The 16945-nt window shown below is 52.5% G+C and overlaps 1 protein-coding gene across 1 annotated transcript; it reads right to left on the reverse strand.

Annotated features, from left to right (window-relative positions):
- Nucleotides 1-1080: 1080 nt before the first annotated feature.
- POU3F1 (POU class 3 homeobox 1) lies at nt 1081-2715 on the reverse strand. The gene has a single exon (XM_055800927.1). It carries the CDS (start codon nt 2698-2700, stop codon nt 1579-1581), a length of 1122 nt encoding a protein of 373 aa, XP_055656902.1. The 5' UTR covers nt 2701-2715; the 3' UTR covers nt 1081-1578.
- Between the last annotated feature and the right edge of the window lie 14230 nt (nt 2716-16945).

Raw genomic sequence — 16945 nt, forward strand, 5'->3', positions numbered from 1 at the left:
ATCCAGTTTACTAGAATTTTGAATGAGAACTTAGTTTTGTCTTAGCTGATGTAGAAAAGCTACATTTTAAGAGACATTGCAAATGAGATCATTTGTAACATTGTCTATTGCAAATATATTGTTGCTTAGGCAAGTTATACACCCCCCCAAAAGGCACAGATCGCAACAAAATCAAACCTCAGCGAGGACTAAAATTTTCATGTCTAAATTTTCAAGTGCAAGTCACATTTGATACGTTAAAAAATTGTATATAAATATATATATATAAAATTAATTCTCTAGGCATTCCTGTGCAGGATGCAGCGGGATCACCAGAAAAATCCCCTTTTCAGCCTGACCAAGAGTCAGGGAAGGAAAGCGGTGAGCGCCAAGATGCTCCAGAACACGGTTAAGTTATCTGCCAGAGAAAAAGAAAGAATCTGGGGCTTTACTACCAGATTTCGCCCAAGCCTTGCGGCAGTGCAGGGGCTCTGCACAGGCCACGTTTCCAAAGTTTTCCCAACGCACGGCAGGAGGCGAGGGACCCGCTCGGTCGGACGCAACCCTGACACGCGACTTTTCTCGACGTTTTGCTGAAAGAGAAGAGGTTTAGCGTGGAGATGCGCGCGGGTGCTCCCAGCAATAAAGACCGCAGCCCCTAAGTCTGCAGCCTTTCTTGGCCAAACGGCCAAGGATCGGGGCATGGAAGCGGGAAAGGGTAAAACCTGGTGCCACCTGACGGCCCGGGAGGTGGGCTGGGGGATGCGGGCCTCTCCGCGGCCGCGCTGCCCAGCGCACAGCGCAAACTGCGGACGGACGGCTGCGTTCAGAGCCGCTTCTGCTGGCGCTGCGGGCGGCAAAAAGTTCGGTTCGGAGCCGCGGAAGAACGCGGCGGCACCAGCACGGAGCCGCGCCGGGCCGCTACCCCGGGCGCAGGGGCTGCGCAGCGCGGCGGCTCCGGGGAGCGCGGCCCGGGGCGGGGGGAGCACCGGCGGCCCCCGCCTGCCCCCGGGGACGGAGCGCGGCGGCGGGGGGCGCGGGGGGCCCGGGGAGGGAGCGCGCCCGGGCCCGCAAAGACGACACGAGACCGGTTCCTGGGTAAATGGTTTATGTAAGTAATAAAATATTTACTATAACATAAATAGAAACGTACCCTCGCAGTCTACATTGGTTTTGCAATAAAGATACAAACAAAAACCGAAACCCAAGGGGATGGACCGGACCGAACCCACCAGCGGGGGGGGGTGGGGGGGTGGGGGGAGAGCTCCGCGCACGGTTAGAAAATAAATAGAAACGGGCCGGGAAGCGGCGCCGCAGCGTCCCCCGGACGGGCCCGGGCCGGGCCGGGCGGAGCGGGGCCGGGGGTCGCCGCCGCCCCGGCGGCCACGCGAGGAAGGGAATAAATTAGAGTCGCAAACCTTTGGCTACTGCTGCTGCGGCCGCGGCGGCCCCGGCGCGCGGGGGGCCCGCGGCGGGCGAATAAATAGCGCGGGGCGCGGAGCGGCGCGGCCGGGCCAGTCTGAGGAATAAATTAAAGCGCGTCCCCCGCGCCCGCGCCCGCTGCGCCGCCGTCGGGGCCGCGGTGGCGGGGCCCGGCAGTCACTGCACGGCGCCGGGCAGCGCGTGGTGCAGCGGCGACGTGTCCGCCTGTGCGTAAACGTCCTCCATGGGCGGATGCGGGACCCCGGCCGGCGTCATGCGCTTCTCCTTCTGCCGCCGGTTGCAGAACCAGACCCGCACCACCTCCTTCTCCAGCTGCAGGGAGTCCGCCAGGGAGGTGATCTCGTGCGCCGAGGGCTTGGGGCACTTGAGGAAGTGGTTCTCCAGGGCGCCCTTGACGCCCACCTCGATGGAGGTGCGCTTCTTGCGCTTCCGGCCCTGCGCCGCGATCTTGTCCAGGTTGGTGGGGCTGCCCGTGCTGGAGTCCGTCTCCTCCAGCCACTTGTTGAGCAGCGGCTTCAGCTTGCACATGTTCTTGAAGCTCAGCTGCAGCGCCTCGAACCGGCAGATGGTCGTCTGCGAGAAGACGTTCCCGTAGAGGGTGCCCAGAGCCAGCCCCACGTCGGCCTGCGTGAAGCCCAGCTTGATCCGCCGCTGCTTGAACTGCTTGGCGAACTGCTCCAGGTCGTCGGAGCTGGGCGCGTCCTCGTCCGACGGCTCGGGCGGCCCCAGCGGCGGCGGCGAGGCCGCCAGCTCGTGGGCACCGGCCTCCTCGGCGCCCAGCGGGTCGCGCAGCCCGTGGTGCAGCGCGGGCGCCGGCGGGCCCAGCATCCCGTTGAGGCCGGCGTAGGGCTGCGCGTAGAGCAGCGGCTGCCCCGACGGCGGCGACATGGGCGGCAGGTGGTGCGCGCCGCCCTGCGCCCAGCCGCCCGCCGCGCCGCCCGCCGCCGGCTGGTGCACCAGGTGCGAGCGGTGGTGGAAGGCGGCGGCGGCGGCCGACAGCTCCTCGCGGGGCCCCGGCGGGCCGCCCTTGGCGTGCTCGGCGGGCGGGAGGTGCGCGCCGCCGCCGCCCCCGCCGCTGCCCCAGTCCGTGCCGGCGCTGGGCAGCCACTGGTGGTGCGCCAGCCCGACGGCGTGCCCGGCGGCGGGGGCCAGCCCCTGCAGGTACTCGTGGTGCATCATCTTCTGCACCTCGCGGTACGTGGTGCCCTGGTGCAGCCGGTCCCCGTCGGGGTGCATCAGCGCGGCGCTGCGCGGCAGGTACTGCGCGGTGGCGGCCATGGCCGTCTGCGCCGCTCCGCGCCGCGCCGCGCTTTAGAGCCGCGCGCCGGGGCGCCCGGCCGCCGCGCGCCGGCCCCGCCCCCGCGCCCCATTGGCCCGCCCGCCGCCGCCGCCGGCCCGCGCCGCTCCGCCATAGGGCGCCGCCGGCACGGGGCGCCGCCCCGCGCTTCCCGCCACCATTGGCCGGCGGCTGGCGGCCGCTGCCGGCGGATTGGCCCGCGGAGGCGCTCGGCGGGGGAGCCCGCGTGCACCCGCCGGCGGGGCGGCCGCCGATTGGCGGAGGGCGGTTCATTCATGCCGGGCTGCCAGCGGCCGCGTGGGCCGGCCCCGGGCGCGGGGGCGCGGGGGCGCGTGCGTCGGCGCGGCGGGGGCCCCGACGGCAGCGCGGCAGGGCACGGTCCTGGGCAGTGGTGGCACGGAACGGGTCTGCACCGTGCCATTGGCACGGCATGGCAGGGTCTGACATGGCAGCATTGGCCGTGGTGGCACGGCACAGTGCCAGTGGCATGCCGTGGCGCAGCATGGCACAGCGGCAGCCACAGTGGTGGCATGACATGGTGGCATTGGCAGCAGTGGCATGGCACAGGTCTGCATGGTGCCAGTGGCACGGCATGACATGGTCTGACATGGTGGCATTGGCAGTGGTGGCATGGCACAGGTCTGCATGGTGCCAGTGGCATGGCATGGCATGGTCTGACATGGTGGCATTGGCAGTGGTGGCATGGCACAGGTCTGCATGGTCCCAGTGGCATGGCATGGCATGGCGTGGTGTGGCACAGCCCCACCTGGGACTGCAACCCAGCACGGGGCGGCCCGGCACACTGCAAACCTGCCGGACAGTGCAGGGCCCTGCCCTACGGTCTCTGCGCCGTGCAGACCCGCACGCGGGCACTGGGCTGATCTCCGGTGGCATCTCTGCCCCGTTGCCCAGGGGTGGCCACAGGTCCTTGGCCAACGAACCCTGGGGTAACCAAGAACTGCTTGGATGCTGAAAGCCCTGATTTACCCTTTCATTAAACTTGGGCCCTGGACCCTGAGAAGTTGAGAGCTCCTTTCTCAACACCCCGTAGGATAAAGCAGGGAGGGCCAAGTGATGAAGATCTGAGCTCGTTTGGGTGTCACGGGAAATGTGGGTCTTGGAAGCAGCCTCAGAGGCAAGTCTCTGAGCCGGTTTGAGGGTTGGCACAGGATAAAGGGTGGAGAAGTTTGTGAGAAAAAAACAATGACAACAAGCAATGGACGTGTCTGGCAGTGCTGGAGAGGGGCAAGGGACACCTTAATTAACCCAGCTCCAGACTTCATTTGGGGCTTGAGGCCCAAAGTGAATCAGGATGGGCACCAGGAACATTAATCACTTCTGAAAATTAATCTTCGCCTCTGTGCTCGCATCTTACAAATGGAAGCAGAGACAGTGACCTTTGCCAAGGGCTTAGGTGAACAATGAACCACCGGATCAATACGTGTACGAGTGTAACATGTCAATGGCCGTGCACAGATGCCCTGCTCCCTCCTGCTGGAGCGGAGGCGCCTGGGCAGTGTCTCTCCACTGTTAAGGACATTAACTGCTGCCTCCCAAAAGGCTTTCCCTGACAAGATGTGCCATGTCCCTTCCCTCTGCGTTGCAGGCACTTTGCCGTTTCGCTGCACTGAAGCCCTGATTTGGACTTTGGTGACTCCAGCCCTCTGTGCCAGGACTATGGAGCCAGCAGGCAGAAGAGCTGATCTTGGCTTCTGGGCTTGGGGGGGACCAAGCGGGGCTGCTGCAACGCCCCGCACCCATGGGCTGCCCAGCGTGTACGCTGCTCACTGCCCACCTTGTGCCGGTGTGACGCCGGCCCTGCAGGCTGTGGTGAGTTGAGTCCCGGTGCTGCGGGGTGGCAGGGCCACCAAGGTGCACGCTCGGTGGTCACCCCTGGACCCCTCTCCTGGCTGGCCCAGCCCCCGGCGCTGCTGGCTGTGCAGGATCAGGCCAGGCTGGCAAGGGCTGTCTCCTCCGGCAGGCTGGCAACACCCAGCCCAGCGGGAGCTGCTCCTGCCCTTTGCCAGCCAAGGGCCAAAGCGGCGGCTGCAGGATCCGTGCCTGCCCGTGGCGGGGGCTCGGGCGTCGTGTCAGGGGCCTGGGGAGCTGCTGGCCCTTATTTTGCTGAATCACAGAATGAACAGCTACAGGAGTGATGTGCCTTGCTGCTGGCAGGCTCAGTTTTACACTGTCCTTGCCAAAACCGACAGGTTTGGGATTGAACACGTGCATTTTTGGCTGTGGAATGATGTGTGAACCCAGTCTCTGTTTTCAGGTATATACCGCTAGGAAGAGCCTGGACTTTGCAGGAGAGATGGGTTTCATAGATCATGGAGCATATTTCATTAGGAGAATAATGGTCTTTTTTTTTCCTGAGGAATCCTTTGCAAACACTGCATACGTTTGTAATGAATATAACCCTTTCAGATGATTCAGTGACATGCTGTAAAATATCATACTTGGTTAAGCAATTTCTGTATATTTTTTTCTGACCTAGACTCATATTCATGTCAACTCTTCATGATGCAGTGCCATAATATTCAAATTTTTGGTAGCCAATTGCTTTTGATATTTATATCCATTTTTAAGGGAATCACAATGAATAAATGTGCCCAGCTTTAACTTTATGCAAAATAAGCTGTGTGTAAATCAGTAAATCATTAGTAGAAATGAATCATTTCCAAAGGCTGAGGACTGGATCACATTTCAAACTTTCATCTATACGTATTTCAGAAGTCACTGAAGGAGGAAACACATTGTGTGTGATAACTTAGCTCCTGATCACAGACTGCACAGCAGTATTGGTTTATGCTTGATCAAATGATCTTTTCAAACCAAGGCATTGCGCACAGATTGTGCTCTGGGGTTGTTTTACTTTGTAAAAGTTGAATTTAAAGACGAAACAGCAAAGAACAGAGGAATATGAGAAATTCTCATTTAACACCTTCCTCAGCGACTCCAACTCCAGAAGTGAGAGCAAAGTGGCAAAATTAACACTTTTGTAAAACAATGGGAAGGAGGTAAAAGCAGAGGAGAGTGCTGACCCTAAGTGAAGTGGATGGGAAGGGTTAAGATCTGTCCATACAAGCGCTAATTTCAAGAGATGGATGTGCATATTTGTGCTGCTGTTGCTGCTGAGGTGTGCGACAGAGGTGTGCTGACCTTGTTCGAAAGACCCTGTCAATACTTCAGTGTTGGAAGTAACTTTCCTTTTTAAAAAATACTTCAATTACAGGTATTATTTTTACATAGCTTTTCCAGTGCCATATCATCCAGCAAGTCCCTGTAGGAGAGCACCCAGGTTTCCTAGCAAAAGCTGGTTCCTTTGTTATGCCTAACCAGGAATATTGGCATGCAGTCCATTCCCTCTTCAAGGAATAAACAACCCCATGGGCAATGTTCGATATGATTCATTCTCTGTGTGACTGTGACGGCATCAAAACCTGCCTAATGCAGCTGGATCTGAGGCTGGTGGGAGGACTGAAATAACAAGGCAATCTCCGCACGTAGGGAAACAGAGCTGGAACCACTGCGCATGGCGAGGGGGATGCTGGCTACGCAGTGTGTGCTGTGCTCCCCTGGCTGGGTCCAGGTACCAGGGACTTGCTGTTGCCTGGGGACGAGCTGCGCTAAGGGGCAGTGTCATGTCAGGACATCACAGCTGGAAGCCTGTCTCACAGCTGGAGGAATCCTCCCCCTCAGTTTTCACTGGTCCCGCTCCGCTCCCCTCCCAGTTTAGGTTCAGCTCCTATGTGCAATGCCAAAAGCATCTGCAACACCTGACGCTGTGGTGCCATCAGGTGTAGTAGGAGAATCCATGCCCAGGAGCAGGAGGGGCTTGGGGGTGGGGGGAATCCCTCCAGCCTCCAGTTTTATCGGGGCTGAACAGCACCAGCTTTCTCTTCTGCACTGGTCCTGACTGGAAGGCTGTTCCAGAGTTAAGTTACGCTGCAGAATGATGTATCTGCTAACACCCTGTGAGGTGAGCACGTAGCGTCATGTCCTCACTTACAGGACAAATCCCACCTGAGCCAGGGAACTCAGACACATTGCAGGGGCTTTACCCTGGCCTGGGGTTAGGACTGTTGTCTCTTCTAAGGCAAAACGACGAAGGCGTTGCTGCTTCTACCTCCAGGTCAACAAGGCTCCCACACAGAAGACAGAAAATCAGTTTGAGGTGAGCTGGATTCTGTGAGCTTTGGGTCCAGGAGATACAGCAAGTGCAAAGCAACAGGGTTGTGGGAGAGGGTCTTACCCTTACAGCTGTGCATGCTGGAAGCCACCTGTTTGGGAAAACGTGGTTGTGGTTGCCTTGACAATCTTCAGTCAAGACAGAAGGTCCTTTTCGGCTGCAGTCCCTCTTTGAACAGGATTAGGCTCAGTTCTTCAGGGGTCACCCAGTTCCAAGCATGCTGTGGGTGCTCTTGGGGAGCTGCTCTTCCCCCTGCAGCGTTTGCATGATAAGCGACCTTATCGCCCGAGGGCCACTGCAGGGAAGCAGCCACTGCGCCACGGTCCTCTGGCCATGCTGGAACTGTGCCTCGAACCTGAGTCTCCTGCAGCTCGGCACGGGGTGAAGCCACCTGGGCCTCATCTCAGACACCAGCTGAAACAACTCAATCGGACATCAGCCCGGTGGGTTTGCACCATTTCCGTGGCAAGGAGAGCTACCAGCATTAGCTGTCAGCTGAGGGGTGTCCGAAAGCCAGGTCTGAACTCTGCAAGTGTGACACTCCCCTAAGGAGAGGCAGCATTTCCCAAAAGTTTTGGCATTTTGTCTAAATATCCTTCATCTAGGACTAGAGCACAGATAATAAATTTTTACTTTTTAGATGGCTATGTCTTTTGACAAAATGCTCTTTTTGTTTTGCTTATCTAAACTTGCAGAATTCTTAATTTAGTGACAATTAACAAGTTAGTGGCTGGGACAACAGTGATTTTAACCATAACCGTAGAGAGGAAGAGAGAGTGAATCGTGGAGAACAGTTAATACAGATGTACGAGGTGTGCTCACTATGATTAGCTTTAGTCATATACAGTCCTGTAATTATTTGAAAATTGTCCAGAAATGTGTTCTCACAGGGCCAAAATGAATGCAAAAAATGCTGTTGCAATCTTTTATTGAATCAATGAAATTTAGATTAGGCAGTCACTAAATTCCTATTTACACAACAGACCTTAATGGCTCCAAAGGAAGCACTCAAATGTATTCGACAAATAATCCCTATTTATGAAAGCCCCATAATATGCATTTACATAATCCCCACTTTAAAAAGCTGTATCAGCTCTAAAGTTCTTCAGCTCAGAGATATGCACCAGGGGATTAAAAGTACCAAACAAAACAAAGGGAAGTAAAATGTACACATGCACACATCCCCAGACACACACCGCAATCTTTAAGATTAACACGCAGAGAAGGAGGTAGGGATGCCACACTGGCTTTCCTCACCCCCCCCTCCACCTCCAGCAGTGTTTGTGCATGCGCACAGACGTGAACACACGCATGTGCACAACTCTACAAGTGGCGCAGCATCATTTTGAGCACGTGCACGGTACCGCAGTGCCCCTGTGCATCGAGTCCCTCCCAGCTTTCCTAGCCCTTTTTCCCAAATACAATATTGGTTAAGCATGTATGCCCGCTACCATAATGATGTTTTGGGACATACGCAGCAGCTTTAGAAAGCAGCTGACTTGGCATGAAGTCAGTGGGTCATGCGTTTTATTCCTACTCGAGATGATTGGACTCTTGCTAATATCCCCATGTGATGGATGCGGCATTTTGCTGTCGGAGGTGCTGTCCTTGAGATAAGAAGTATGACAGAGTATAGATCTGCACCAAGCATGTTAATGTTGCTGAAGGGTTTGAATTAAAAAAAAGCTGTTCTTTACTGTGGAAAACAAGCTGTCCCTGAAAACCTGATTCTCCAGAAGAAATGCAAATGTTGGATACTGATTCGTTACCTTCTTTATTTTTACCCTGTTTAGCAATTGTCTGCTGTTTAGGAACAAAATGCTATGACTCTCACCTGGTGAAGCACCAATTTCACAATTCTGATGGCTGGGTAAAGTATGTACTGGCTTCGGTCAAACTAAGAAAAGGAAAATACGGCAGAATTAATTTCCAGCTTCGGAGAAATGTCTTCACTCCCTGGACATTCTGAACCGTGTGTGTGTCTTTTGTTTAAAACTCTTTCATTAACATTTATAAAATAGATGAGAATGTGAAAGCACTGAGATGTTGGTATTTACCTTCAGGGAATGACAGCATTCAAGGGATGTTGAGTTCTGTCTGCAAAAGCTCAGCCTTTCCGGCAGCCCCTGGGTTGCCAGCAGCTCCCGAGGTGCTGCAGGCACCAAGCACCAAGCCACAGTGGGGACACTGGCCAGAGCGCAGCTCATGCCCAAGCCACCTTCCCACCGGGTGGGATTTTTCTGGTTTGCCAGAGTAGGGCAGGGGCCGGCGTCCCCTTGGTTTCTCTCTCACAGGGGCTGGGGCACCCCTGCATCCCTGCACCCCTGCATCCCTGCCTGCCTCCCCCGTGGAGGTCGGCTCTCCTCTGCCTGGGAACTCTCCAGCCTAACGGCCAGTGAAACTCTCGGCCTTAAAGCCACACTCGTTCCCTGAGTGAGGCTGGGGGCAACAGAAGGGCTTAGCAGCGGACTGCACTGGGTGCCTGAGGCACCGCGCGTTTCTTCCCAAAATAACACAAGAGAGCGGTAATTTTGCTCTGTGCGTTCCGAGCTCTGTTCCACGTAATAATGAAGCTTTTGAGTTAAGGTTTCCATTTAATGAGGCTCTTTGCAGTTTACATAAAACAACCACATGAATAAATACTCATTTTGGAAAAGATAAGACCTGAGGATGAGTTTGGCAGGGGTTCAGCAAGAAAGATTATGCATACAGCAGATAAAGGTGTCTACGGTTGTGCTGTCACTTGATCTTGTCAATCTAATATCAACTCGAACATGGAGGAGAAGCAGCCGTTACTTTTCCGGAGCGCAGTAACAGGCTCTCAGGAATCATCACACCTGGAGCTGATCAAATGCAGGAGCTCTCATGTGCTTGTCCCCCAAAGCCAGCCAGCGGTGATTACAGTCAGCACAGCAACCTGTGAAGTCTGATTGCGGAGGAAGGGGAATCGCGCAGAGTTATGGTTCATTTTTTCAGTTCCGAATGGATTTGGTGTAGGACATGTGTGTTCTTTCACTCTCCCCACTCCACATTGATTACTCTAACGATGCACTGTTCCAGAGCTGGTCTTTCAGTATTCACAAGTCACACTTCCCAGGTTGGCTACCCAAAAATGGGATGTTTTGAAAAATGTGCAGATGTAGAAGAATGGGGAGGCAGACGTTTTCTTTGTGGCAAGGTCGAAGTGTGAGGGTTGGGAGATGAAGGGATGAATCCCTGTAATTTTGTTGTTACTACAAATTATGCCTTGTTTAAACTTTCCACCTCAGGCTTTGATCTGTTATACTGGTGCTAATCCATATATTCATGCTTTGCTAGCCTGGATTTGAAGCGATATAGTCCAGCTCATTGTCAAGACCAAGAATCCTCCCTATCTTCTGCCTGCACTGCCACTCTGTCATAGGTGTTTTCACTTTTTGTGACTCGTCATCGGCTCTGTTGTTTTAACTGAGGCAGAGGACAAGAGTTCAGAAGGAAGGAAAACATCCCTTTCTAATGAAATTAACTTATTAGGTGAACACCTGCTTCTGGAGAGCAGCAGTCAGGCATCAGCCTTCAGACTACTCATGCCTGCTCCTCCCTGCCTGCCCCCTGACCCACCGAGCCCCCTGCCCACTGGGCTGGTGGTGGGACCAGGGACCTGGCAGCATGGGCTGAGACAGCAGCAGAAAGAGGTGATGCTGCGGGTGGCTCTTCACTGGTCTCAGTCTCTCTGGAGAGAGTGAAGCGCTGAGCCCCTGGAGTAGAGGGTCATGCCTGGGACATCGTGTCACTAAGTGTGGGCTGTTTCGTAAGGATGATGCTACTAACACATTTCATTTCTCCACTCCTCTTTTTGAGCCAAGCACAATGATGAAAATATCACATCTGGTCAGTTCCAAGACTTCTCTTTGACCAACTCATCCAGTGACTTCTTGTGTGTTTCTTCCCATCAGTCTCTCTCTTTCTGTCCTCCCTTTGGCTGTTTCCTTACTCATTTAAATTATTCTATTAACCTCTACTTCCTTCAGCCCTGTGGAGAGCCCTTATGAGATTACCGGGACATCCACACCATAGAAACAACATAACGCAGCTTGGTGTGTAAGGTCTTATCTGGCAGGCAACAGTTTCTTGTGCAAACAAATAGCATTGAACTGAGCGGGAAGAGCAGGTGCTGTAAGGGACAAACCTTTCCAGCCCCGCTGCTGGACCAGTTTGCACTGTTACTGTTGGGATAGGAGGAGCCGAGGATGAGGAGCCTGTTCCGTGCTTTGGCAGGATGTTCAATCTGTGAGTCATAGCTCTGCTGGAGCCGTACCAGCCCCTTGGCCAGACAAGCTTTGCCTTCATTAACTCTTTCCTGCAGGAGAAGCAGAAGCCAATTAATTACAACTTAGACTTTATTCCATTAAACTCCTCTAAGCTCCAGGGAAAGAGCCTTAAGACTCTACTCTGATCCTGTTGCCACTGACGCCAGTAAAAAGCTCTCCACAGACTTGGATGGGAGGAGGCATTAATTCCATGTCTGCTTTCAGCCTGGAGCATGGCCACACTCAGTGCCACTGCCAGGACGGCTGTGCCTCCAAACGCAGTCCCTCGTCCCCGTCAGCACCTGCTTGTTGTCTGCAGAGAGTGATTCCTGCCAGTCTGACCAAGTGGCCACCCTCCCACTGGCCGTACATTGTAGTCACCATCAAAACCTTGCTCCCGTATCTTAAACATTCATTCTGGTGCTCCCTATAAAGAAAAACCCTGAGCCTTTCACCTTCCAAGCTGAACAGACTTTAATTAATTGGCTTTTCAAAGAGTGACCATCACATCTGAAACGACAGACTCCAGATCATTCCCAACACTTGCAGTTTTGCTTCTAGAAATCTTCACAAGCAGGGACTAAGTCACAGCTCCAGAAGGCTGGTTTTAAGCGAGCAAATCGTAGCAAATCGTTCCTCAATCTCCTTTTCATAAACTATTTGTGTTTCAGAGAAGTCAGAGGACTGAATGCAGGTTGTCTGTGTCATACTGGACTGCACAGTTGATAAGGCAGGAGTGGACCCAGCATTGCTACAAGAACAGGTTAAATGTCATCACCTGGTGCGACACCACAAACATGTCTTTGCATGGGGTCTGATGCCATCGTGCCACAGAGCCTTCAGTGTATAGGCAGCTGGTTTTTTATTCATGGGCAGATTGCTTAGGTATTTGGTGCAGAATAGGTACAAGGTGATAAAAGAAGTGTATTATTTATACAGCATATGAAAATGCAACTGGTCTTCTGGATATGGGACAGCATAATTCAAAGTCAGACTTCTCTTTGTTCCTTTTGTGTTGCAAGTAGCTCACTGGCGAGGGCCCAGCACTTCTCAGACTGGTTACAGGACTGTCTCACCTGAGCTCCGATCTGGGCCACAGCTTGTATTTCTTGTATTTTGTTCAGCTGCACTGTGGGCCAATAAACTCCCACTGCAGTCAATAGGCCCTTGGGATCCAGTCTTTCTCTGGAGTCACGGTGCAATGATGTGTCACTTCTTTGCTCATACTACTCTTTTGAGCAGTTCTCTTCCTGGTCTCACTGATTTCAGTCAACATTTCCTAGAACCTCATCAACACAATTCTTAGCAGCAGCGCAGGGGACTGACTTTACTCTTTGCTGTGGTCCACAGAGGTAGTAATGCTCTGGTGGTCCGCAGGGGTGGTCATGTCAGGGAAATGCTCGGATGCAGGTCTGTCCGCTGATGCGTGCATCCCTCCTTCCCGAGGAAAGGGCAGTCGAGGGGGAGAGCCTGCGAGCCTCCGGCGGGCACTGCTTCAATCCTTCAAGGTGGAGACAAAAATAGAGAAGAGTTCTTGGTAAGAGGTTGGGTAAAGAAGCTAGAATACCTAGCAGAGTATGGAAGTGAAGAAAAAATAGGTTCATCAGACATCACACTTCACCTTCATTTCTTTTTCTGTCAATCTCTTTTCTATTGTGTAGTAAATTCTCTTTCAGGGCGCTGTGGTTTGGCAATTCAGAATTGTTTAAATCCCCTAGATGAACACTATGTCACAGGGGGGTGGTTTAATATCCAGGGTCCAATTTTCAACGGCTGCAGTGCCTCACCTCAGCTTCAGCTGTTTCTGCACAGCTATAAGCCCACAGAAAAAATTTTAAGCTGCACCGCCTGCTGCTCCTGGTCTGTGCTCAGTTTGTGCTTTTGCCATTTGTAGGTGCTAGCAGAACAGAGACCGTCCTTGCACAGGCATTTTTGTGTGCAGATTTCTATGTGAACAAAGAGAAATGGCACTTTGCAAACATGTCTCTGGGGAGCACATTCTTAAAAAAATGGAATTGATACCTGTGTAACCTCAAGTGGCCTAGGCACTTTTCTTCCTCCCCTCTTTCATTCAGTGTCACAGCCTATCACACCCCTTTGTCTACAACTGCCCGTTCAGAAATGCTGTTTCTTCAGTTCAGTGCTTAGAAACAGCTGCTCTGTGCTTCAGAATGAAGAATGTGCGTGAAGTTTGTCTGTTTTTTCTAGATGTCTGTGTCACTTCATATGTATACACAGCAGAGAAAACACAAACTTATTTAAGCTGGGCAAAATACAAGGTTGAGATTCATTGAAAGTAATCAAGAAAAATACATGAAAATTTATAGAAGTGAAGGAAATCTGAATGCTGAACAGCATTTTCCCTCTGTCCTCATTTAACCAATGTGATCATAAGCTATTATTTTAAACTCTTAATGCATCAGAAAGGCAGAAAGACTATTTTTTAGGTGGCAACATAAAAGCAACAGCAACCTGACAAGCTTACAGATGGTCAGCAAACCCAATGCCTTTTGGATTGTTCTGGACTTTCACTTAATTGAAAGTAAAATATGCAGCTGTACTGCGGGTGGTTTTCTCCCTTTCTCTGTGGGAGGGGGCAGCTCCTGCCTTGAGTTCCCAGGCTGGTGCTGCCCAGGCTCCCCTGTTCTCACTCGGGGGGACTCACACCCACCCAGCTTGGTGCGGTGAGGCTGGGCTATGTCACAGTGCAAATGTCTGTGGGCATTGCTGGGCGTCTGCGTCACCCTGAAAGTCCTGCAAAGGCTGAGGGGCTCTGGTTGAGCGCGGTGCCAGGGGGACCCCAGTGAGGGAGAGCGGCCAGGCTCTTGCCTGCCAGAGAAGAGCCTGTGGCTGGGATAGGGGGCAGGAGCCTCCTTGTGCCCACCTCCCACCTGTATGTTAGTGGGACCAAGTCTGCCCAAACTGATGGGAAAGGAATGCGGGGGAAAGAGTTCTGGAGGTAAAAAAAGGGCAGAATCCTAATTTTGGGGTGCTGCCCACGCTCCCCCAGTTACAAAGCTTTCAAGCTTTGCGGGTGGCCACACAGCCGCACATTTTACCTCCTTGTCCATCGGTGATCACTCGGGAAGGCTTGGCACTATCTGCAACGCATGTGTGCGCACATGCAAGGAGCCAATTAAAGCACCAGGGCCGGCGTTCCCTCCCGACTCCCCCATGGGTGCGTGCGGCTCGAACAGCTTAATGAGATGGGACAGCCAGAAATGCATCACTAGGCAACGTGGCACTGCTGGCCAGTCTGGCCCCACCGCAGAGGACTGGCCAGCCAGCAAGGGGGGCTGCACGCCGCGGCTGCACCAGGGGCTGGGCCGCAGCAGTGGAAAGGAGAGAGCGCTGAGCTGTTGGGAAGGAATCAAGAGAGGAGAGCCTCATCTATGGAACGTACTAAACTGAGAGGGATGGGCAGGAGCCTGGAGTGAGCACTGCCAGCACAGGGAGGGGTGATCCTGCCTGAAGCCTTGTACCCCTCCCTGGAGACTGCACGGCTCCTAACAAGAGCCAAGCACACGGGAAAGGTCCTTATTAAGGACCCTTATGGATGCTCTTCTATACCCTTGATTGTATAAGGATCCTGCAAGCAAAATTATGACGACTGTTAGGAGTATCTGCTTTCAGTTAAAGGAATCAGCTCCTCTGCTTCTCAAGGCTGAGGCATGTGTCATCCCCCCCCGTCCTTTGGCTGTTTAACCTCATGCACTGGCTCCTGGTGCCAGCAACGCAGCCTGCCCAGCGGGAGTGACTCTCCACTTGCTTTTCAGACACTTGTGTATCACAAGAATCGTGGGTTCAGCGTCTCTGCCTGTCCCAGAGAGCACCCTGAGCACCCTTCCTGCAAGCCTGCAGAACGCGTGCTTTCCAGTTGTTAACAGCTGCACGCCCACTGCCAGCTACACGCACAGAACAACTGGCAGGTTTTAGGCATCTGTTCCAGTTTTTACCTCAGTGAAGCAAGGCTAACAAAATGGTAACACTTAGAGCTATCAGCTGCCTCAGACAAAACACAGCTGTTTGCTCCTATGTCAGCACTGTGGGTGGGTGAAGCATTGATGACATTTGTAGGACCAGGCAGTGAAACAAACTTTTACTAGACTGTGTTCTTTTCACATGTGATTTTTTTTCCCAAAAATTCCTATCCTGGGACCTTACCTAAAGCCATATAGAAGCAAGGCAGAAGAGCATTAGAAATTGCACCAGTTTGGAAGCTTGCATCCTCCTCTGCTTGCCCTGCTTCAGAGCTACCACCTCTCTCTGCCACATTAGGTAGTATTTTCATTAGATACCCAACCTCTGGCTCTGATTAAATAACTTGTATAATTAGATTGAGACATCTGCTTATCCCTGGGGGAAGAAATCCTTTTCAGCACTGGACTAAGTCTGATTTGGTTAATTACCTTAGCAGTACTGTATTAATACATAGTTTCTCGATGGCAAGAAGCTGTTGTATTAGGTTTATTCCTCCTGGCTTTCATAATACTACAGTAAGACAGTTTAGGGATTAGGAATCAGGCATTGAGCCCAGTATTTCCCTCCTCTCTTCACTCATCTCAACACTCCCCTTGTTTTGCTGATTAACATACTCCCAGTTTTGCTTGCCTGTTGTATACTGTTTCCAGGTTCTTTGACGAGTAAAGATAATACATTCCCAGTGCCTGCTACAGAACAAGGCATCCTGGTATACTTTGGAGTAATTAAAGTTCTTGGGGTTCCTTAGAGATGCGAATCTGTTTCAACAAACTACCATTACCGTTGGCACTGCTGGTTCTTCCATTCAGCCCCAGGAGTGCAGCAGTCCACCTGGAGAGCGGCCAAGTGGAGTGGACGCCAGAGCAGGGCAGCACAGAGGGGCACGCAGGGCTGCATGCACTGCCCGTTCCCTCCACTGGCTGCAAGTCTGAACATCTGCCAACCTCTGCCCACACGTGTGCTGCAGAGCTCCCTGCAGCTGCAACGAAGGCTGGTGCTGTCCTGCGGACAAGCTCGACCAAAAGCAAACAAACTTACATACACTGAAAAGAAGCAACTGAGATTTGAACAGGCTGGTCTGGGGGCCAAACGCCACTTCTGGCAATGGCAAGAGCTGAATCAGGAGCAAAGGAAACATTATGTAATAGAGCATTTTTCTATCAACAGATGGAAATACCTAATAAGATTTAAATCATCTGTTTGATAACCAAGCTGTTACAGAATTAGAGATTCAAGCTTCCCATGGAAACTTCAATTCTCCGAACCATGTATTTACTATTTATATGACTTGCCAGCCTATCTAAAGGCTTGTCCTTTTCAGAACGCTGTACAGGCAGCCAGAAGGTGCTTTCACAAAGAATTGTTTGGACGCTTCTCAAAGCAAAAATATATTCAGTGCAGAACTTCATTGTTACATTAAATCTGTGAGTTTTAGAAAAAGGTGATGGGAGTGGAAATCATGGGGGAGGAGAAGCATAGGAACGTTAACATCAAATGCTTATAGGAGGTCAGAGCAAAGATACCCTGTCCAGCAACATAGGCGTAGGGCAGACTGTCAGAACAGCACAAGGCTTGCAGCAATGCCTCTCCAGAATATTGTCCCAGAGTCTGACAGTTTGCAGAGATTTCCCATGACAGAAGTGAGGTTTGATATTCAATAGCTGTTAGGGTTGGTTTTTTGTTTCCTTCCATGATTTTGTCCAGTTTATTTTTTTAAATTTATGTAAACCTTCAGCATCCACAACATTCTTCAGCAAAGATTTC

This window comes from Falco peregrinus, chromosome 3 (genome assembly GCF_023634155.1).
Source record: "Falco peregrinus isolate bFalPer1 chromosome 3, bFalPer1.pri, whole genome shotgun sequence".
Lineage (NCBI taxonomy): Eukaryota > Metazoa > Chordata > Aves > Falconiformes > Falconidae > Falco > Falco peregrinus.